The sequence below is a fragment of the Dunckerocampus dactyliophorus genome, chromosome 18 (genome assembly GCF_027744805.1).
Source record: "Dunckerocampus dactyliophorus isolate RoL2022-P2 chromosome 18, RoL_Ddac_1.1, whole genome shotgun sequence".
In the NCBI taxonomy this organism is placed as follows: Eukaryota; Metazoa; Chordata; class Actinopteri; order Syngnathiformes; family Syngnathidae; genus Dunckerocampus; species Dunckerocampus dactyliophorus.
In genome coordinates this window covers 12,428,341-12,451,168 of record NC_072836.1, presented here as the reverse complement: position 1 = coordinate 12,451,168, position 22,828 = coordinate 12,428,341, and the positions used below count along the sequence as shown (strand labels likewise).

The window sequence follows — 22,828 nt, the reverse complement described above, 5'->3', positions numbered from 1 at the left end:
GTTTTCTGCTCCGTTTGTCACAAGCGGCGCAAGCCAGTGTATGGAACCCAAGATGCAGAGATGACAGTGGTAGAGAACAAAACATTTAATACAAAAAGATACAGTATCTCTACAGGAGTCCAAAAAGGAATACAAAACAGGATACCAAAATTGTACAGTCCAAAAACACAAAAATATTGCGCCACAAAAGGATACACCCAAAGCCCTGCTAGATAAGTAATAGCAGGGAAACCAAGCAGGAAAAAAAAACCAAAACACGCTGCTGAGAACTGTAGGATAATATTGTTTTATTAACTTCGTAGCTGAGTGACTAAATATTTATTACAAGTAGATTTTAGAATAGCTATTTGCACTGATGTTTATTGATTGATTACACATGCCTAACATGTGACTGCCAAAAAATAGACTGACCGGATGTAGACGCGTTCTGCACATCGGTAGAACTGATTGCGTTTCCGGTACTTATTGCGTAGGGACAGTGACAGGCATGTGTAAGCTACGCCATCCGTCTATCTATTTTATGGCAGCAATATACGAATGGGAAGAAGAACATCTATATTAACTCCCCTACACTTACACATGTTCATACTGGTTATTTCCAAAAATTGAGGTACATTTATAAAGTAAATGAGTAGACTTTTAGAAAAGGACCCCAAACAAGCCAATATATTGTATATCAAACAAATACTATAATTATTTGGATATTTATACAAATGGATCATAAAAAGAAGAAGGGACGGTTAGGATTGGAATATGTATGAATTATAGCATTGTAAAAAGATGACCACATCAGCATTCAGTTTATACAGCAGAAATCATGGCAGTTATCATCGGTCGACAATGTATAGAGGAAATTAAACCAGGCAGAATGGTATGTTGTGTGGACTCCGTTGCAGCTCTGTATAGCATTAAGAGTATGGAAGCATGCAGAGAGGATTTCACTCCTGGAAATACAACAGTCTATTTCTACTTCGCATGTTAAAACTAGAAATTAGGCTCTCCTGGGTGCCTGCACATGTGGGGGTGAAAGGGAACAAGGAAACAGAATTGCTAAAAAAAAAGCAATCAAGATGACAGATATTGTAAACATAATGTTTGGAAAAGGAGAAATTAAGGCAATTATCAAAAAATAAAAGGAGAAATGGCAAACCGGTGGGACCGAGATAGTAGCGTAAAGAAATATTATATTGTACAGATATCTATCAATCCACAGCGGGTGAAGAGGAAAAATGTTTTACATTGTAAGACATACAGGGAAGAGGGATAGATAGAGAAGGGAAAGGATAAAGAAGGGAAGAAGGAATAGAACATTGAGGGTATTTTGGGAGCAGTTGTAGAGGGGTTAGAGACACACACACGGGTAGTGAGTATTTGAAGGACACAGGATTATATAACTGAATCTAGTGTTATTTTCATATTTATGTATTTGTAAAGTAATGTAAAGTAGGTTGCATGGCCCATGTTACATACTCCGGTACAGTAGATGGCGGTATGCACCTTTGAAGTCATGGTTGCAACGCGCCGTTAAACCAGAAGAAGAAGACGAAGAGGATGAAGAAGAAGAAGACGAAGAAGAACACGCGGAAGGAGAACAATCCTACAAACGTCCTACATACGAAATATCGATATGTTTTCCGAAACTGTGTGTATGACCCCAGTGGCGCTTGCCTTTTCGAAATGGGTTCTCTGCAGACATTTTAGCCGGTTGTCTGCATGTGGAGAAAGAAGCGGACTGCAAGTCCGACACTTCTCTGTCAGCCACAGAATTGCGAGAAAAGCTTCAAGTCAGCGGGAGGTCAAGGAAAAAGTGCATGTCCCAGGGCTGGACATGGTGACCTATGGAGAAAAGATGCACTATGTCCCGTGGTTAGCGAAACCCGTTTACTCACAATGGGAAATGGACTACAAGGATCCAAAATATTTTAAGTCTCCGCCAAAAGAAGAGATGCCTTTGTTCAAAGAGAAACCATGTTATGTGTTCAACCAGAGGACCAACGCACTGGAAGGTATCGTGTCTGACATACAGTATCATATGCAGTATTACATTATATGTACTGTTGGTGCTAGTTTCTCAATTTATATGTGTGTAGGATTCTACACTGAACACGCAACATTTTGTTTTTGCTCCCATTTTGTATGAGACGAACTCTTAAGATCTAAAACTTTTTCCACATACACAATATCACCATTTCACTCAAATATTGTTCACAAATCTGTCTAAATCTCCTTTACTGAGATAATCCATCCCACCTCACAGGTGTGCAATATCAAGATGCTGATAAGACACCATCATTAGTGCACAGGTGTGCCTTAGACTGCCCACAATAAAAGGCCACTCTGAAATGTGCAGTTTTGGTTTATTGTGGTGGTCCAGGGACTCAGAAAACCAGTCATTATCTGGTGTGACCTCCATTTGCCTCGTGCAGTGCAACACATCTTTGCATAGAGTTGTTCAGGTGGTCGATTGTGGCCTGTTGAATGTTGGTCCACTCTTCTTCAGTGGTTGTGCGAAGTTGCTGGATATTGGCGGGAACTGGTACTCGCTGTTATATACGCCGATCCAGAGCATCCCAAACATGCTCAGTGGGTGACATGTCCGGTGAGTATGCCGGCCATGCAAGAACTGGGCCGTTTTCAGCTTCCAAGAATTGTGTACAGATCCTTGCAACATGGGGCCGTGCATTATCCTACTGTAACATGAGGTGATGCTCTTGGATGGGCCTCCGGATCTCGTCACGGTATCTCTGTGCATTTAAAATGCCATCAATAAAATGCACCTGTGTTCTTCGTCCATAACAGACTCCTGCCCATATCAGAAAACCGCTCACCCACAGGACGCCACTCATGCTGTCTGCCATCTTCCCTGAATAGTGTAAACCGGGATTCATCCGTGAAGAGGACACCTCTCCAACATACCAGACGCCATCAAATTTGAGCACTTGCCCACGCAAGTCGGTTACGACGACGAACTGGAGTCAGGTCGAGAACCCGATGAGGACGACGACCATGCAGATGAGCTTCCCTGAGACAGTTTCTGACAGTTTGTGCAGAAATTCTTTGGTTATGCAGACCGATTGTTTCAGCAGCTGTCCGAGTGGCTGGTGTCAGACGATCTTGGAGGTGAACATGCTGGATGTGGAGGTCCTGGGCTGGTGTGGTTACACGTGGTCTGCGGTTGTGAGGCTGGTTGGATGTACTGCCAAATTCTCTGAAACGCCTTTGGAGACGGCTTATGGTAGAGAATTGAGCATTCAACACACGAGCAACAGCTCTGGTTGACATTCTTGCTATCAGCATGCCAATTGCACGCTACCTCAAATCTTGTGACATCTGTGGCATTGTGCTGTGTGATAAAACTGCACATTTCAGAGTGGCCTTTTATTGTGGGCAGTCTAAAGCACTAACTGTGCACTAGTCATGGTGTCTAATCAGCATCTTGATATGGCACACCAGTGAGGTGGGATGTATTATCTCAGCAAAGGAGAAGTGATCACTTTCACAGATTTGGACAGATTTGTGAACAATATTTGAGAGAAATGATGATATTGTGTATGTGGAAAAAGTTTTAGATCTTTGAGTTAATCTCATAAAAAATGGGAGCAAAAACAAGTGTTGCGTTTATATTTTTGTTGTGTATGTTGCATCATTGTCTTTACACGTAATAATGAAATTAATACATTGTATACTGTTTAAACACATATCTGAAAACTGAGTTTTTTTTGTAATTATACAGGGAGTGCAGAATTATTAGGCAAGTTGTATTTTTGAGGATTAATTTTATTATAGAACAACAAACATGTTCTTAATGAACCCAAAAGACTCATTAATATCAAAGCTGAATATTTTTGGAAGTTGTAGTGTGGCTTTTTTAGTTTTAGCTATTTTAGAAGGATATCTGTGTGTGCAGGCGAGTATTACTGTGCATAATTATTAGGCAACGTCCTTTCCTTTGGCAAAATGGGTCAGAAGAGGGACTTGACAGGCTCCGAAAAGTCAAAAATAGTGAGATATCTTGCAGAGGGATGCAGCACTCTTAAAATTGCCAAGCTTCTGAAGCGTAATCATCAAACAATCAAGCGTTTCATCCAAAATAGTCAACAGGGTTGCAAGAAGCGTGTGGAAAAACCAAGGTGCAAAATAACTGCCCATGAACTGAGTCGAGCGTGCAGCTGCCAAGATGCCACTTGCCACCAGTTTTGCCATATTTCAGAGCTGCAACATCACTGGAGTGCCCAAAAGCAGAAGGTGTGCAATACTCAGAGACATGGCCAAGGTAAGAATGGCTGAAAAACGACCACAACTGAACAAGACACAAGCTGAAACGTCAAGACTGGGCCAAGAAATATCTCAAGACTGATTTTTCTAAGGATTTATGGACTGATGAAATGAGAGAGTCTTGATGGGCGAGAGTGATGGGCCCATGGCTGGGTTGGTAAAGGGCAGAGAGCTCCAGTCCGACTCAGACACCAGCAAGGTGGAGGTGGGGTACTGGTATGGGTGGTATCATCAAAGATGAGCTTGTGGGGCCTTTTCGGGTTGAGAATGGAATCAAGCTCAACTCCCAGTCCTACTGCCAGTTTCTGGAAGACACCTTCTTCAAGCAATGGTACAGGAAGAAGTCCGCATCCTTCAAGAAAAACATGATTTTCATGCAGGACAATGCATCCATGCATCCACCGTACGCATCCAAGTACTCCACAGCGTGGCTGGCAAGAAAGGGTCTAAAACAAGAAAAACTAATGACGTGGCCTCCTGTTTGAGCTGATCTGAACCCCATAGAGAACCTGTGGTCCCTCAAATGTGAGATTTACAAGGGGGAAAACAGTACACCTCTCTGAACTTTGTCTGGGGGGCTGTGGTTGCTGCTGCATGCAATGTTGATCGTGAACAGATCAAAACACTGACAGAATCCATGGATGGCAGGCTTTTGAGTGTCCTTGCAAAGACAGGTGGTTATGTTGGTCACTGATTCGTTTTTGTTTTGTTTTTGAATGTCAGAAATGTATATTTGTGAATGTTGAGCTGTTATATTGGTTTCCCTGGTGAAAATAAATAATTGAAATGGGTATATATTTGTTTTTTGTTAAGTTGCCTAATAATTATGCACAGTAATAGTCGCCTGCACACACAGATATCCTTCTAAAATAGCTAAAACTAAAAAAGCCACACTCCAACTTCCAAAAATATTCAGCTTTGATATTAATGAGTCTTTTGGGTTCATTAAGAACATGTTTGTTGTTCTATAATAAAATTAATCCTCAAAAATACAACTTTCCTAATAATTCTGCACTCCCTGTATTATTTTCATATTCCAAATTGTCCACTTGAAGCTGTGACTTTGTGATTGATATGTTTGTTTGTAGTCTGTCTACTGTTATCCACTGTTATCCAGCTCTTTTTATTGCCGGGGTGTAACCATGTGAGTTAGAGGCAGACCGCGCCACTTCAACAATGGCGCATCCTTGAAATTATTTGCTTCAATCGTGTGTGTGTGTGTGTGTGTGTACATAGTGTGTTGCGTAAAGACATGAAATAGTTGAAAACAAGGCGATCAAACAGTATTTCTTAAAATATTTTTTAATTGAACTTTACTTAAAAGTAAAGTTAAAATCTTTAATCCCGTGTATCGTCTGGTCTCGTGAACTGAGTGTCTCGTGACACCTCTAATAATAAGAAGCCATTTACAGTAAGACATAAATAAGACTTGTGCTCGTGCATGTTGCTATATGTTGCTATGTTGCTGTTTCTGTGAGCAGGCGTTCCCAACCACCGAGAACCAAGAGCGTGGAAAGCTTTCAGGAGCAATAGCAACAAAAAATAAAAACATGTTTGTAGAAATAGTTTTGTAAATAACTACACAGAATTTTATGTAAATATGTAGAAATTGTAGGAAACATACGCTTTTATTTTACTGGAAATACTGTATAATATACTGTTAGAAAGCCCAGAGGTTTTGCATGTTTATGTCGCTTTGTTTCATTATGTTTCGTGGGGTGGTTATTCTCAGCTGTCCTCGAAAGCGCCATAGTTATGTGCTACGAGACAAGTAAAAGTTTCTCCGATGCAGTCACAAATACAATTATATTTTTCCTCTTGTTCTTTCTCCTCATCGTTGTTCCAAAATACTGGTGCTGGGTGTGAATACATCAAAGTGAAGTTTGATTACCTTATTATGGGTGTGTTGAGTGCAAGTGTTCGTATTTATTCTATGTCAAGTTAATTCATGGTAGCACACTGGCTGTTACCCATACATTAAAAAACTATGTGATAATCTTCCCCATGGAAAACAAACTCTAGGCTGGTACCAATGGTGAGTCTGTGTTCAAACTGTGCTTTTAATTTCTTACTGTTGGAAGATACTTTTCTGAGACTTTTGTTCATTGCAGTCAGACAAGATGTAAAGCGCAGCGCTTTTAATGTGAAAGCCAGAAGTGCATTGTTGGTAGTCGTTTTTAATTCATGTTAAACTTTCACAACGTCAGTGGACCCTCGGTTATATATTGTGTACCCCCCTCCTCCCCGATTATGAATGAAGGCACAAAAGTAATCGTTTGTACGCCGAATGCCACAGTTCCAGTGTGGATGTGACGCAAAGCCTTCTTCCCAACAGTCAACAGCTACTGAGGCATTTCATCGGCGGAGTACATTACATTAAATGAAACATCACAAAATGGTGCGCGTTCACAGTGTCACTCGCTACATTGCAAAAGAAATGCAACCTTTCAATATGGTTGAAAAGCCAACAGTAGGAATTGCCTGGGAGATATCAGCAACACTGCATTTTAGCTCACTGTCTTGTATGTTTTCATCCACCTATTGCGTTGCTATTTGTAGTTTGTTTGACACCATGAGGAGGATGTAATGACATGTAACTTGCTTGCTTCACGGTTCGATTATAGCTGGTGCAAACTTTTTGCCCTCTCCTTCATGTGTTACTTTTTCATTTTATTTTGTTGCAGCAGAGCTGGATTTGTAATCTTGGTGGTGTATTTATCTTGTTTATTGAATAATTGGGTACTTGGGTAGAAATTATTCTATGGTTTTCTGTTGTGAGGAAATTCTTTGTTTCCCATTTTCATGAGCATTTTTGAGTTTTGACAAGTTTTGTTTGTTACTGCAAATTTGAGCATGTTCATACTCAGCTCCACTCGACGTGAGACATAGGCTCAGCAGCCACTTTTCTCTGCATTTTCTTTGGTTGTTTGTTGATTTTTTTCCCTTTTATAAAGGACTATCTTTGTAATAACATTTGTAATAACTTAGTAATAACCAGCCCTAAATCTATGAGAGTCATAGCAAATTAATTAACAGCACAACAACGTGCAAATGGGTCTTCACTAATGATTGAATGGATATTGGAGCAAAACAAAACCTCTTTCACTGACGGGGGAGTGGTGGAGGAATGCTTCTGCTGCAAAGATCTTACTCAAAGGTAAAAAGTGTACTGTTGCAGCTTTTCTGTTAAAGAGACACTTATTAAATTATTATTGATTTTTTTTCCTGAGAAACCAGTGCAGTTTTATTTAACTTAAAAATAACCCTCTTGTGTTCATTCATTGTTTGTACAGTCATACTTTTTATCGCTTGTGTGTTTCCTTTTAAATGCAATTTAGGTGCTAAAGTAAGTGTGTTGTATGTCAGTGCTTCTCAATTGTTTTCTGTCATGCCCCCACTGGGGACAGAAATATTTCCGCGTCCTCCCAATTCGAAATACTATTGAGAAACTGATAATACCTATTTATTTATCTGTACTGTACAGACTAAACCAGCAAAATGCAACAAATTGGAGAGCCGTGAAGCATACAAGCACATTCAAATTGCATGCTGTGTACCACAAATTCATACATGTTTGTACCACTAATATTGTGGGCCCGCCCCACTATTTGAGAAGCACTGGTTGTAGAGTGATGTGCATGGTTTCATTCCATTTGATATTCACATGAGCTAGTCTGTTTGACGCAATTTTAGGCAAATAAGGTTCGGACGCATAAACGGACCCCTGATATACAATATATCCATTCATACAATATATTACTTAATATAGTTTTCAAATAAAAAAAAAAAAAACTTAAGGCTTTTAATTTGTAGTGGCGGTGTGCCACGATCAATTACATGTAGCGGAAACCCTGCATATTGTTCAAAAATGCATAGCCACCGGTTTTTGTCTGCTTGACTTGACCATCTAAAGTTGGTGCTTTGCAAGGTGGTCTTTCAGCAAGGTTTTAAAACACTTCTTATTGCACTTCTGCTTCATTAGGTTGAAACAAGCATAAAACCACTTCATGAACCACAGAATGTAGGCTGCCAGATGCATCTTTGTATAATGTCTTTGTAATCTGCCCTTAGGTGTTCGTCAGGCTCTTTGGTTAACCAAAAGCAAGGTCATCTCAGGTTTGCCACCAGAGCTTCTCTCAACGGCAGTGAGCCCTGCTAATCAGCTACCAAATCAGGACAGTCGTGTTCAGAACGCCATCAAACATGCCCGCTTCTGGGACACAACCGAGGCGCGACCAGATGGAGTGAAATACAGGTACTATGTCAACAGTGTGACTTTTGGAATGCTTATACACTGTACATATTTGATTATTTTCAAAACAAGAAACTGGGTGCACAACTTTTATTTCTATCCATCCATCCATTTTCTATGCCGCTTATCCTATTAAGGGTTCCAGGGGTATGCTGGAGCCTATCCCAGCTGACCTCGGGCGAGAGGCGGGGTACACCCTGGGCTGGTCGCCAGCCAATCGCAGGGCACATATAGACAAACAACCATTCACGCTCACATTCATACCTATGGACAATTTAGAGTCCAATTAACCTAACATGCATGTTTTTGGAATGTGGGAGGAAACCAGAGTACCCGGAGAAAACCCACGCACAGGGAGAACATGCAAACTCCACACAGAGATGCCCAAGCGGAGATTCGAACCCAACTTCCCGATCTCCTGACTGTGTGGCCAACATGCTAACCACTTAACCACCGTGCGGCCTACAACTTTAATTTATTATTATCAGCCACCGATCGGTATCGGCTGATTTCCGTGAAAAAGCACGATATCAGTATTGGTCGATACTTGCTTTATAACTCGGATTGCTATTGGTCAATACTTGCTTTATAACTCGGATTGCTTCAGCCGATCACCTCCGCTCCCATTGCAGCATCCAGCCTATAGCGACTGTCTCCCACCCGCTTTCCCTTCACAGAGCCAAAACAAGCATGTCTGCTGTGTGTGGGCCTTCCTGTGTTTTTTTTTTTTTTTTTTTTTTTGCACCCTGCAAAACATGCCCCAAAAAAATTTCTCGCCGGGGTGGCGCTTGCAGACACGATATAGCACTTTTAGTGCACGAGGATCTTTCGCTGCATGCGGGGCTGCGTCGTGCGAGGGATGACCTGTGACACGTGTGCCCTCTGCAGCCACTGACTCCATGAGCACGCATGTGGTGGGTGCGCTGGAGTTTTGTTGTCATTGACTAATATTTAATGTTTAAATTTGTTTGATCTGAAAAATGTAAGTGTGACAAACATGCAAAACACCAAAAAAAAATCAGGAAGGGGGAAAACGCTTTTTCACAACACTGTTTGTGTGTGTGTGTGTGTGTGTGTGTGTGTGTGTATACACAGTAGTGTGAAAAAGTGTTTGCCCGCTCCTGATTTCTTATTTTTTTGCATGTTTGTCACACTTAAATGTTTCTGATCATCAAACAAATATAAATATCAGTCAATGACAACACAACTGAACACAAAATGCATGTTTTAAATGAAACTTTTTATTATTAAGGGAGGAAAAAAAATCCAAACCTACATGGCTCTGTGTGGAAAAAGTGATTGCCCCCTAAACCTAATAACTGGTTGGGCCACCCTTAGCAGCAACAACTGCAATCGAGGGTTAGCGATAACTTGCAATGATTCTCTTACAGCACTGTGGAGGAATTTTGGCCCATTCATCTTTGCAGATTTGTTATAATTCAGCCACAGCATGAACCACCTTCCCAAGGTCATGCCACAGCATCTCAATAGGATTCAGGTCAGGACGTTGACTAGGCCACTCCAAAGTCTTCATTTTGGTTTTCTTCATCCATTCAAAGGTGGACTTCCTGGTGTGTTTTGGATCATTGTCCTGCTGCAGAACCCAAGTTCGTTCCTAAAATGTTCCAAATCTTCCTAAAATGTTTTGTTTTTCTCTCAGCAACACGCTCCTCTTCAATCTGCTCCATCTTTGTGCCACTCTACAGTCCAGTCATCCACTGACTAGAAGGAGAATGCTTGTTGAGAAATGCTCATTAGCAGCATCATGGAAAAGAGGTATATACCTAATTCATTACCAAATGTTTCTAACACCTGTTCTGAATAGAATCAGACTCATGTTTATTGCCAAGAATGTGTGCAAGTTAAACAAGGACGTTGCCTAAAGAGTCCAAAAATTAAATAAAACATGCAAAAAAGTACATACTGTGTGAAAGAAGAGTGTTTGTTGAGCTCTCAGTTAGCAATAGTGCATACACTATATACAAGAAACTGTATCAGTTAAAATAGTTCAGTCCAGAGTTTCTACCATCGTATTAGGAGGACACTCTTTATGACACCTTTCACAAAGACATAAATTATAATGATAGATGTCAGCTAATGCTTTGTTTGTGTACCAGGCGACAACTTGTTCCAGATTCGGGGTCAAAATGCTTTGGTGTATAACAGCATGGATCCTCTCCCAAGGGTTTCTGGACTACAGGAAGTGCTAGCCACAGCAGATCACACTCTTGAAACTTTCTATCCTGTGTCGCCTACGGTGGACCTGCAGAAAGTACATGTGTACAAGGAGGAGGTGAATTGCACAGGTAAGGACAGGCTTTCTCTTTCATGTCAGGAACACTTTTGATGAGGTGTATTTGGATGAGGTGTATTTGGTAGTTCATTAAAGTGTTTTGCTCATACTTGTAATGCATTAATATATTATCCCTCGATACATTTTCTATACCGCTTGTCCTCATTAGAGTCACGGATAAGCTGGAGACTATCCCATCTCCAGTAGTGCTGCAGATTTGGGGCGAGAAGCAGGGTACACTCTGGACTGATCGCTAGCCAATCTCAGGGGACATTTTGACAAACAACCATTCATACCTATGGACTATTTAGAATCTCCCGTTATCTTAACGTGCATTTTTTTGGAACGTGAGAAGAAGCCGGAGTACCCAGAGAAAACCTATGCATGCACGGGAGAACATGCAAACTCCACATAGAGATGTTGCAACATAGTTATGAACCCAAATCTCCTGACTGCGCGGCCAACATGCTAACCACTAGGCCACCATGCGGCCTCTAATAACACATTATAATAAATGATCCCTCGTTTATTGTAGTTAATTGGTTCCACACCTGTCCGTGATAGTTGAATTTCTGCAAAGTAGGATTTCTTGTTCATAAATTTACTATTTTGATAGAGCCTAGAAAACATGACGACCTTCTAAATCCAGTTCTCAACATTACTAGAGACCCCTAGACATGACCTAGCACCCCTATAGTCACTCTTACACTTGTATTAGTCAATATAGTAGACAAAATAAGAGTAAATAAGCCATTTAAGACATAAATAAGACTTGTGCTATAAATGTGTTCCCTAGGGGAGCTGACTGGCAGGCAGACAGGCAGTGACATTGGGGGTTCAGAGTTGGCCCTAACCCTAACCGTGAGAAACGAGGGATTACTGTACTTGCAATTATGAGCGGTTATACAGCATTAATAGTAATGGTAATGTAATGGATTAATTTCTTTTGGACATGCATACAAGTTACATTGGCATACATCACATAGTTCCAAAAAAAGACTAGGAAAAGGAAAGCTTAATCCTACCTCCTGTCTGTTTCACATAAATGCAATACATTGTTCTTTTCCTGTATTGCAAATGTACTCGTTGCCAATTTTAAAATACATAGGAAAATGATAAGGCGATATAACAATGCGGGTACAACAGGAGTCAAGGTTTATAATCACTGTTAATAAATTATATGACAGTCATAATAAATAATCAAAAATATATAGTTATACTGTAACTGATGAAAAGGTTAGTGAGGACAAACAATGGAATACTTCACAAAGTCCTAAGAAATGAAAAGTTAGTATTGTAATAAGTGCAAGACTGATTAGACATACTATAGCACTGTACAGAAGTGGTTCAGGACTCCTCTTCCTTGTAATTTGTAAACATCAACTGTTAGTACTGTTTCTTGAAATCGCTCATTTTAGTGCATTGTTGGAGTTCTTTACTCAATCTGTTTCATAATTTGGCTCCACATACTGATATATTGAAGGTTTTTAGCGTTGTTCTCGCAAGTGTTTTTAAGCTACATTTTTCCAAAGGTCATATTTCTCTTCTGCTGCTGAGAAGAATTGTATTACGTTTTTGGTTAGCAGTTTATTGTTTTCTTTATGCATAATTTTTAGCTGTTTGAAAGTTTACCAGATCAGCAAATTTGAATAGTTCTGGTTTTAGGAATAAGGGGTGTGTATGTTCTCTGTAAGTGTCATTATAAATTATCCTAACTGACCTTTTTTGTAGTACAGTTAGTGCATGAAGTGTACTTTTATAGCTATTTCCCCCATATCGCCACACAATAAGTTAGATATGGTAAAGCCAGAGAGCAATAGAGAATATGGAGTGATTTTTGGTCCAGAACAAATTTTGCTTTATTCAGTATTAAGGTATTTCTTCCCACTTTACGTTGTATATTTTTAATGTGAGATTTCCAGCTCATATTATATTATGAGTGTGATATTAGATGCAAACCTTCATATAAGATTGTTTGAGTGTATTTTCTTTGGTTTTTCAATTAGGTTTTGGAGATAAATATTTTTACCCTCATGCCCACACACTTTACTTCCTGGAAGGAGATGATGTTCGCTGTAAGCTTAAACCAGAACAGTTCAGAGCCAAGATGATCATGTTCCTTTTTGGATCTGCTCTGGCACATGCATGCAAACTGTTTGGGGTAAGTTGTGAACGTATATTTATGTATAAAAATTAGGAAAGACCTAATAACACATCTTCATATCTGATATACTGTAATACTGCAACATAGGCCAACCGTCTTTTCTTCTTTGTTACATTAATATAGGTACTCTGCTTAATTTAGACATAAAAAAAGGTTTTCAAACTTTGCAACAAATATTCTCCTCCCCTGAAGGAAGCAATTAAATGGACCACAACCCGACTCAGTTTATGCTATACTGCTGCTGCAGCTTTTTATTCAGACTGTAAATAACAGTACATAAAGAATAAATATCAGTGATATGCGAACACACGTATTTTTAGCGGTAGCCTGTTTGCATTCGAGTTCACTCGGCTTTTGTAACTAAACAAATGTGTTGTTGACTACTGTTACAGCATGTAACAAACTAAGTAGTGAATATTGTGATATTGTTTTACCTTTATTCTACTTGTTTACTGCGTCCTCTATTTCTCCACACATCCTCAAGCAACGAGCTCATGCTTTTTTGCAGCAGTGAGCGGAGTTGGTCATATGGCTTGTTGGACCCACTGCGTGTGTGCTTTATCGTTTTATAATGTTGCTTAAATTTCTTCAGCTTTTCGTCAATTTGTTTGGGCATATATCCTACATTTAGATCCACCAGCTATTCTTCCACAGGCTCCATTGTTTTGAGCTGAAGTGGCCGGTATTGATAAAACCTACCATTGACCGGAAAAGGTGTAAAAGGCAGCACAGGGACATTACTTGTGGCAGGAAAAGAGCTGTGCAAGGTCGATAGAGACTGCGGTCTACCACACCAGAAAAGATCCCAGGTGCAGGCTGTGCAATAATGCCCTAACACAGTCCATTACATACTCTAATACTCGGGTGTTAAATGCAGGCATGTCCAGTGGTAACTGATATCCTGTTAATGGGCTTGAAGCCCTACGGTCACTACGAAAAACATAAAATCTGCAATATTGGGTGACTCAATTAAAAATAGTTATATAAATCAGCAGCTCAGCAGCAGTAATATTAAAAAAAAAGCTATTACACTTTAAACTAAAAATTGCTTCTGCTGTCTGTTTGATCTTTGGGAATGTGAAAGTGGTCTAACTTATTTTCTTCTCTCTTTGTGTCTGTCTCTGTCTCTTTGTCATGTCTGGGTCTGTCTGTGCATACATACACATGCTAAGACCAAGACGCAGCGTGTGTTAGATAATCCTATTACAATACAGGCAGTCGGGACCAATGGCAGAATCTTCCAGTACATCGTTTTCCAGCTCAACACTACAGATCTGACACGAGACGACGGCATCAAAAACCAGGTTCCATACACCACTATGCAGCAATGGATGGTCTCAAACTCTAATTAAAAGTTAAATGATCAGTTCGGGGAGAAAACCAGGTTGTTTCAGATTCCACAAGAATAGTTTTGACCGGGCTCTTTTAATCAGACTTAATGTCCGTGTCCCATTCTTTGTTTTGTTGGTTCACAAGGATTTGATGCAGATTCCACATTCTCCCGATTATAGAGGAGAGAGGATTTTGAGGTCTTCCTGAGCCTCCAAAGTCTATGATGACCTCTTGTCTTGGTGCTGTTAAGGTTAAGTTTTATCTACAGTGGTGTGAAAAAGTGTTTTCCCCCTTTCTGATTTCTTTTTTTTTTTTTTTGCATGTTTGTCACCCTTAAATGTTTCAGATCATCAAACAAATTTAAATATTAGTCAATGACAACACAACTGAATACAAAATGCAGTTTTTAAATGAAACCTTTTACTATTAAGGGAGAAAAAAATCTAAACCTACATGGCCCTGTGAGAAAAATGGATAATTGGTTCACAGGTACTTTTTAGAGGTTGCCTCCTTGCAAGTACATCAACTGGCCCTAACACACAGAGAGAGAAATATATTAAAAAAAATGTTTTGATTCCATAAGGCATGGACCTAAATTCCCTGATCTGCATAACTCTGGTGACTACTGTAACTACAAGAAACATCTATCCTATGTGCTTGCCAACAACGGTTTCTCCGTTAAATATTAAGCCACTTTTTCCATAGCGATCAAGTATATGTTTCACTCAATGAATTACAAGTTCATTTTTAAGCCTCAGTTCATATTTTTAGTTTATCTTAAATGCTGTAGGAGAATGCAGATTGCCGTAGGGGGTACTTGAATAAAATTTAAAAACACCTTGACTACATTAGTGCCAAACACTGATATTTACGTAATGCGCTCGAACGCCTCGTGTGAACAACCACAGGTAAGTACAGACCTGATCAAAATCTTAAGACCAGTTTAAAAATTACTAGAATTTGCATTTTGCACATTTGGGTCTTAATGAGGTTTTAAGTAGAGCTACAATAATAATAATAATAATAGCTTTAGGTGTTTCATGACTTTACAGATGTCATTTATATACAGGTTGAACAGTTTTAGGCTTCCTTTATGGCCATTTTGGACATAATTTTGGACATACATGCCATGTACAGAGCCTCAATGAGTTTTAAGTTGGAAAGAACAGCCTTGGTCCCTGTACATTCCTCTGTTTTGCCTGTTGAGTTTTCCATTTAGGGACTTATTCAAAATTCAAATGTTTCAGCTTAATTTGTTTTTATTAATTGATGTAAGAGATCATTGTTCATTATAAATTAATTGTTATAGGTGTGGCTGGAGGAAGATGCAGAACTCTACGATTTTGCAAAAGTCAGACCACTCATCGTCAAAAAGCAAGTGAAGGTAAAACAATCCTTTCCAAGAACGCTGTTGGACTGAAATTGAGATATCAGATTTGGCGACTACCCATCAGGCACACCACGTTGACACAATGTTGAATAAACATTCATGATGTTGAACATTTAAAGTTGAAACAACATTGCAAAATAGTTTCTAAAATTGAGACAACGTTAAAGTGCAACGTTGCAAAATAGTTGTATTTGTAAATTGAGACATGAAGTGTAACATTTAAGTAATGTTGTACTGTAAAATTCAAGCGATGGGATACTGCAATGTTGAAACAACGTTGCAACATAGTTGTATTTGTAAATTGAGACAGCGTTGCAGTGCAATGTTGCTTACACGTTGCAAAATAGTTGTATTTGTAATTTGAGACAACGTTGAAGTGCAGCATTTCGGCAGCATTGCTGTACAATGTTACTTAAATGTTGCAAAATTGTAAAATTGCATTTGTAAATTGAGACATTGTCCTACAACAGGGGTCACCAACGTGGTGCCCGCGGGCACATGAGGTGCCCGCAAGCCTGCTTTTCATTTAGGTTTTCAGTTAATAATGTGAGAACACTAGAAAGAAAAGTATTCTGAGACATAAAATGTGAGTTGTGGATACCAGCATTTTGTGAATGTTTTGGTAAAACAAGCATATTTGAACTGTTTGGGTTGAAATAAGGTATGAAAATCATTTCTACAAAAATGAGTAGCTCGTGGCCATCTTCATTTTCTAAAAGTAGCTCTCGCAAGAAAAAACGTTGGTGACCCCTGGTCCTACAATGTTTTATGTAGAACAAACCACAACATAATCATGAAAATACATTTCATTTTTCACATTTTATTCCATATTTCAGGCAACTCCTGTTACCACATCTGTCGTGGATACAGACAAAATCTGTGAATGTAAAATTAACTTTGATTAATATGACTCATATAAATCAGTATGTCTAATGTGCAGTTATTTTATGTACAGTCGCCCCTTGTTTGTCACGGTTAATTGGTTCCAGATTCGCGATAAGTGAATTTCTGTGAAGTAGGATTCAATATTAATATATGGAATATTTTCATTGTTATGACATAGAAACCTGTTTACAATCTTCTAAATACGGTTTGTAACATTATTAGAGCCCTCTAGACATGAAATAACACCCCTGTAGTCGCCTTTACATTTGTATTCCCCAATATTGTAGGTATAATCAGAGAAGATAAGACACAAGGATTCTTTAACATTGCGAGATCGAACCATTTTTGCCATTTGTGCATATAACTCCACAAAAAGTGGTGAGAGCATTTGGAACAAAAATACAGGACAAGTTTCCAACAGGTTCAACAAAATATCAAAGACTGATCCAAAAAATGTAGGATTTTTATTTTGGTGCGAATCTCAATTTGGGGGGGAATTATGGCGCTTGGCGGAGGTCTGCACTTTCCGAGTGCTTCTCTAGTTATTATTGTGCCTGTTGGGAGATCATTTTAAACCTGCAATAAATGCATTGGCAATCACCTTTGGTCATTGTCTCATACAACACCGACACCTTGTGGCCAATGTGGAATACTACATACACGTCTTCATTCATTCACTCACGAGGCTTCTTTTGCCTTGTATTTGTATTTTAGTTCATTGAGCCATTCTTATGTTTGAAAATGCTTATTAGCAATCATTTATTAATTTCTGAAAAAACGTGACCGTGTGAGGGCGCAATGATCGCTCTGTGATGTAGCGAGGGACGACTATTACTTTTGAATACCTCGAATGTGAACCTTTACACAATTCTAAATTCCATCCATCCATTCATTTTCTATGCCGCTTATCCTCATTAGTGTCAACCGAAAGGACATTCTTGTGTGCCAAATTACAAAGTACTGTGATGAGTTGTGTTAGTAGGGACATGCAGGTGTGTTCAGAATAATAGCAGTGTGTTTAAAATGTGAATAAAACACAAAATATTAGTAGCTTTTATTTCCATACACACTTATAAAATCAGACCCCCAAGGATCTTGCAATGATTCAATCTCGCAAATTCAATCAATCTCGTAAATACTTCGCAAACTTGTTCAATTCCCACATTCATATTTTAATGTATTTGTGGCCCTGTAATTGTTATTCCGTCACTGAATGTTTTGTTTGGGTCAGCGCATGTTTATTGTCCATGTCAGGCAGCCAGTATTGCATCAGACAGTTTAGTGCTGCATTTGCTTTTTAACTTTTGTTGTTGGAGCAATTTGAATATTGACACTTGGCCAACTGTTCGAGCCTAGATTGCACAAAAAATGCCATGTTCCAAGTTTGCTGTTAAAGTCAAAGTGAACAGCAAAAAACGGCAATTGAAAGACGAATGGAATGAAACATTTTCATTCATACTCCCTCCAACAAGTCGATCTTAATATGCCAGCAGAGTATAGCTGTGATGGAGATGTCCACTTTCAAATGGCAATTTGAGACAAAGGAAGGGACGTTTAAGACGCATTTCATCAGCATTCAGAAGTAAGAAGAACAAAACCAAAGGAAAGAAACCATAATATCAAGCTGTTAAACGAGGACATCACGGAAACTGACATAATGTAAATGAAATCTGTCATCGTGAAGAGACAAAAGTTTGTAGGGGGAAATATTTCTCCAGCGGACCGCTCATTCATGCCGTATTTCCACACAAATACTAATCTGCCCCCTCCTGTACTAAACACCAGCCTAGTTGGTGAAAAACTGGGAAACTCGCCTCTTACTCGTCACAGAGCGTGACTCGAAACTGGCTCGAGTTAGCTTAGTTTAGCAGAGCATGAGCGTGTGTTTGCGACTCAGGCATTGTGAGCGTGTTTACTCAGTGTTGTGTTTTACTGCTTGTTAATAATTGTTAGTAATTGGACTGACATACGGGACTCCTGGCATAATGTGATGGAGAGAAAAAAGCTGAAATGTTGACACTGATAACTCGTATTTTACCTTTTAAATGCTGCTTGCATTGACGGTAGGGTTGCCAACTCCTTGAAAAATAAATAAGGGACACCTTGTCGGCAGGGCTGATCGACTTGATTGTCTTTTTTTTGCCTTTATTTGTGTGAAACGATTTTTGTACTAATTGAAACAAACCTGACTTGAGTTTGGTGCATGTTGTTAAAAAAATTGTTCAATAATTTATTTTTCGACGTTACATCCGGAAGTTCGAAATAACAAAATTAACAGAATAAAATAATAATTTGACAAATTTTTCAGAAATATAAATCTGCCCTGCTTAACGGTATAAATTAAGTGTCCGGTCAAGGCTTTCATCACTATTAGAGCTACTTTGACAAAACGAATGTGAGGTATGTCTTCTATTTATGACTGGCAACATTTAAATTGTATTTATTTAGTAGCATATCTCCACTCAAAACAGTGTGGTCATTGTCTTTATGCTATTTTGTGGTCATTTGTCACTGTCACTGTCATACAACTTGTCATTTGTCGAGACACTGCAGGTTTTCTTTCCAGCCAGTCACTAAAGCAGGTGATTTTAATGATAAACACCTTCAGTTTGAGGTAAGGAGCTCATCACTTAAATCACCTGCTGAAGAAACTGGTTGGAGAGAAAACCTGCAGCGTCTATTCTTTCACCCTTTGGTGTGCGTTGGAGACCTCTGTGTTAATGTCACTATTGTAAGGCTGGACACACTATGTGTTTATGTTAATTAAACAACTTCAACACACAAATAGTGTTTTGAGGACTAGACATAATTATTATGACAAGGAGAGAGAGAAGTTGTTCAGTGATGCTTTACACACAAAGTTAGCACCTACGCCATGAATGTGATAGCCACTTGTAGCTTTGCCATGGGACAAAACTAGCTCCGAAATTAACCACATTGCTTGTTTGTTGGTAAAAGTCACATTTGGACCAGACACTTGGCGGATAACTCTAGGTAGTTAGCTAGACTCTACAGTACTGAACACTGGCGCTAGCTCGCACAGTCATAGCCAAGAAAAGTGTGTAAACAAAGGTGCCAGAAAAGTCGAACGGCAATGAGTTTTAATGGTGAGTGATCAGATACACACTGGAATCGATCGGCATAGCCTATGGCAAACTGGCAAACCGAAAACATTGACATTTTACAGACTAGTTTTGATTCTCACAGTTACTGTATAAAGGGACAAAGTGTGTCCCTTGTCAGCTCAATACGGGATGCGTCATTTTACTTATAAATACAGGACTATTCTGTTTTTCAGTGGACGGTTGGCAACGCTAATAGATGAATAACACAAATGCAGATGCAGTCGAATAGCAGCAGCGAGTCATTGGTAATTCTCGCTTGCTTTGAGGTATTGACTGAATGAAGTGAACTCGGTGTAGCACTTGCTAGGAGTGGCATGTCCAGAAGCATTTATAAAGGCATAACCACATAAAGCACAAAATGCATACCTAGAGTGCAGCAAAGTGTAAAAGCGTAATAAAGGGTCAAAATGTGTGGAGTACAAAAAATGCGTACATGTTGGCAGGCGTGCGCTATCCATTCCTCACAGAGACCCAAATCACCGACGTGGGGATGTTTTGTTTGTGTCATTGACTAGTTTGCTCAGGTGCACTGTTTGGCCATACGATAACTGACACATTTGTGGCATCATATTGTCGAAAACCGAATCCTACAAAAACCGGGGTGTACGAAAACTGACTTTCCACTGTATAAGGATGTTAAGCTTCATTCACATTTTAAGAAACTGCTATTATTCAACACACTGTGACTGTGAAATGTAACAAGATTTTGATTGGTTCCGTTTCTTCCACTGTAGGTACCAGCTGGTCTAGCAGGATATAAGCCGGAGACATTCTCCAAGTTCCTTGCACTATACCTCCACGGTGCTGTGTAGCACGACAGACTCTCTGTACCATCTATGAGTCAATATTTCTGTGTGCACAAGGAAACAAGAAAATTGTCATGTCCCAAGACTTCCATACCATTGTGTAATCATGTGTGTTGACCATTCACAAGCTAATAATAAAAACGGCCATTTGGTTGCGTTACTTTAAACTGCTGAGTAGGTGAAATTCCTCATAACGAGAACTAACTTCTGCAGCTGAGGATCGGACCGCCAATGTTGCCTCTTTGGGCTGTGCCCAGCGGGGCCCTGGTGTATTAGGTCTACGTATCTTCCTTGTCATCGGTGTCTGTCTGAGGTCCGCTTTGTGTGAGAGGGCATCTGGTCAGGATACCTCCCAGACACCTCACTGGGGAGATGGTCAGGGCACGTCCAAGGTAGGAGGCCTCAACGAAGACCCAGAACATGTTGGAGAGACTACAGTATGTCTCTCAACTGGCCTGGGAATGCCTCAGGATCTGCCGGGAAGAGCTGGACAAAGTATCAGGTGAGAGGGAAATCTGGTCTTCCCTGCTTAGGCTGCTGCCCCTGCGATCAACCTCCAATAAGCGGAAGAAGATGGATGGATAAACTGCTGAATTCTAAAGTATGACATTGAAATTTAGTACACCAGTGGCCTATAACATGACAAGAATGCCTAAATAACAGATTACTAATTTAAATAGGCCTCTTTCTGTTGACCTTTCACAAAACCAAACAATAACTTTTTTTTATTGCGTCATGGATTTAATAAAAAGTCACTTGCTGAAAATATTTGCCATGATCTACTTGCAGAGGATACATGATCAAGTAAACTTAAAAACAAGTAACATTTGCTTAGCATAACACGGAAATGTTCACATCTCAAAACCAACTCAATTGACTCATTGTACTCTGCAAGAAGGAGTTTTCATTTCATGTAAACTTTCAAGTTTAAAGTACCACACCAACCCAAAGCATACAGTAGTCGGGACTTCCTCTGCAAGTACCTCGGCAAGCATGGCGACTGGCTTGCTCCAAAACCACCCGCACGGATCATCAGGCCGTCAGTAAGTACTTGTGATGACAATTGGCAAGTGCATTGCGACTACAGATTAATATTGTCAAGGACACAGGCTTCTTTTTCAAATGGCATTTCATGATGTGTTGTACAAGGTGACACCATCAAGCACAATAAGGAATGGGTATTAATTGTGATTAATTTCACAGCAGGCCATGTGATTAATCTGATTAACATTTTCATCATTTGACAAATCACAACATATTAATGACACTGCTATAATAATTGACATTTTGTCCAATGATGTATCAACAACTTTGGGGTTATGGTTATGGTTTAATTTATTTGAAACATGCATACAAGTTACATCGGAATACATCACATATTACAATTCACAGTGCCACATGTCCAAAAGGAGTAGGAAGAAGCAAGGCTTATTTAATCCTACCCCTCACCTGTTTCACATGAGTTGCAATGCATTTGTTCACTTCCTGTATTCCAAATGTACTCTTTGCTAGTTTAAAATATATAGGAAAATGGTAAGTTAAAGTAACAATGTAGTAAGTTCTTCTCACCGTAAATCATATTTACAATCCTAAGTATAAAATACAATATAGTTGGATAATGGGAGAGTACTGACAATGAACTCCCAATAATGAAGAGTTATTAAGTGTAGTAGTAATTACGCATAGTGTTGACAAATAGAACAGAACAAAGTTGGATAATGGGCGAGTATAGACATTGTTCTCACAAAGGAACGAAGAGTAATAAGTGTGGCCCAGGCTAACCTGGGCATTGTTTCTATTGTTGTTTTTTTAATGTTTTTATTCTTTCATTAGTGTCAATAATTTTGTCCATCATTTTTACCTTTCAGTTGTGCAATTTATTATCAGGTGTGTTGTGTAGTTTGTGTTTTATTCGCTGCTGTACAGCACTTTGGCCAGTTAACTGTTGGAATTGTGCTATATAAATAAATTTGACCTTGGTAGTGGTTAGACAAAGCATTGACAAATTAAATAGAGCAGACCATAGTTGGGTAATGTAAGCAATTGCTGTTAATTTATTTCCAACAGCAATATATGGTATTAACGTAATACGTTTTTGTACTGTAGTTTGCAATGCATTGTGGGCTGTTCAACATGATGCAGTAGCACACAGGTCTTAAACAGTATGTTAATGTGATAAATTACATCAAGCTACAGTATTTTTTTAATTTGCTGCGTGCGCAGGAAAGTTCTCCTGCCAGAACGTTGCAGATGTGTTGCTGCAAACCCAAAGAGTCCTGCTTCTTCACCATATGTTGCTTGCCAAC

At 39.3% G+C, this 22,828-nt stretch overlaps 1 protein-coding gene across 1 annotated transcript; it reads left to right on the top strand.

Annotated features, from left to right (window-relative positions):
- The first annotated feature begins 1,551 nt into the window (after positions 1-1,551).
- Positions 1,552-21,093, top strand: mrpl37 (mitochondrial ribosomal protein L37). Its single transcript, XM_054759945.1, has 8 exons — positions 1,552-2,006; positions 8,347-8,530; positions 10,188-10,303; positions 10,645-10,833; positions 12,827-12,981; positions 14,157-14,288; positions 15,626-15,700; positions 20,451-21,093. Exons 1-8 carry the CDS (start codon positions 1,628-1,630, stop codon positions 20,526-20,528), a joined length of 1,308 nt encoding a protein of 435 aa, XP_054615920.1. The 5' UTR covers positions 1,552-1,627; the 3' UTR covers positions 20,529-21,093.
- The last annotated feature ends 1,735 nt before the right edge of the window (positions 21,094-22,828 follow it).

Excerpts from the sequence above, each read along its gene's own strand:
- mrpl37 (XM_054759945.1), top strand. The coding sequence starts at position 1,628 with ATGTTTTCCGAAACTGTGTGTATGACCCCAGTGGCGCTTGCCTTTTCG. Across the intron at positions 8,531-10,187 it reads CCAGATGGAGTGAAATACAG|CAACACGCTCCTCTTCAATC; the intron begins GTACTATGTCAA and ends TTTTTCTCTCAG. Across the intron at positions 15,701-20,450 it reads TCGTCAAAAAGCAAGTGAAG|GTACCAGCTGGTCTAGCAGG; the intron begins GTAAAACAATCC and ends CTTCCACTGTAG.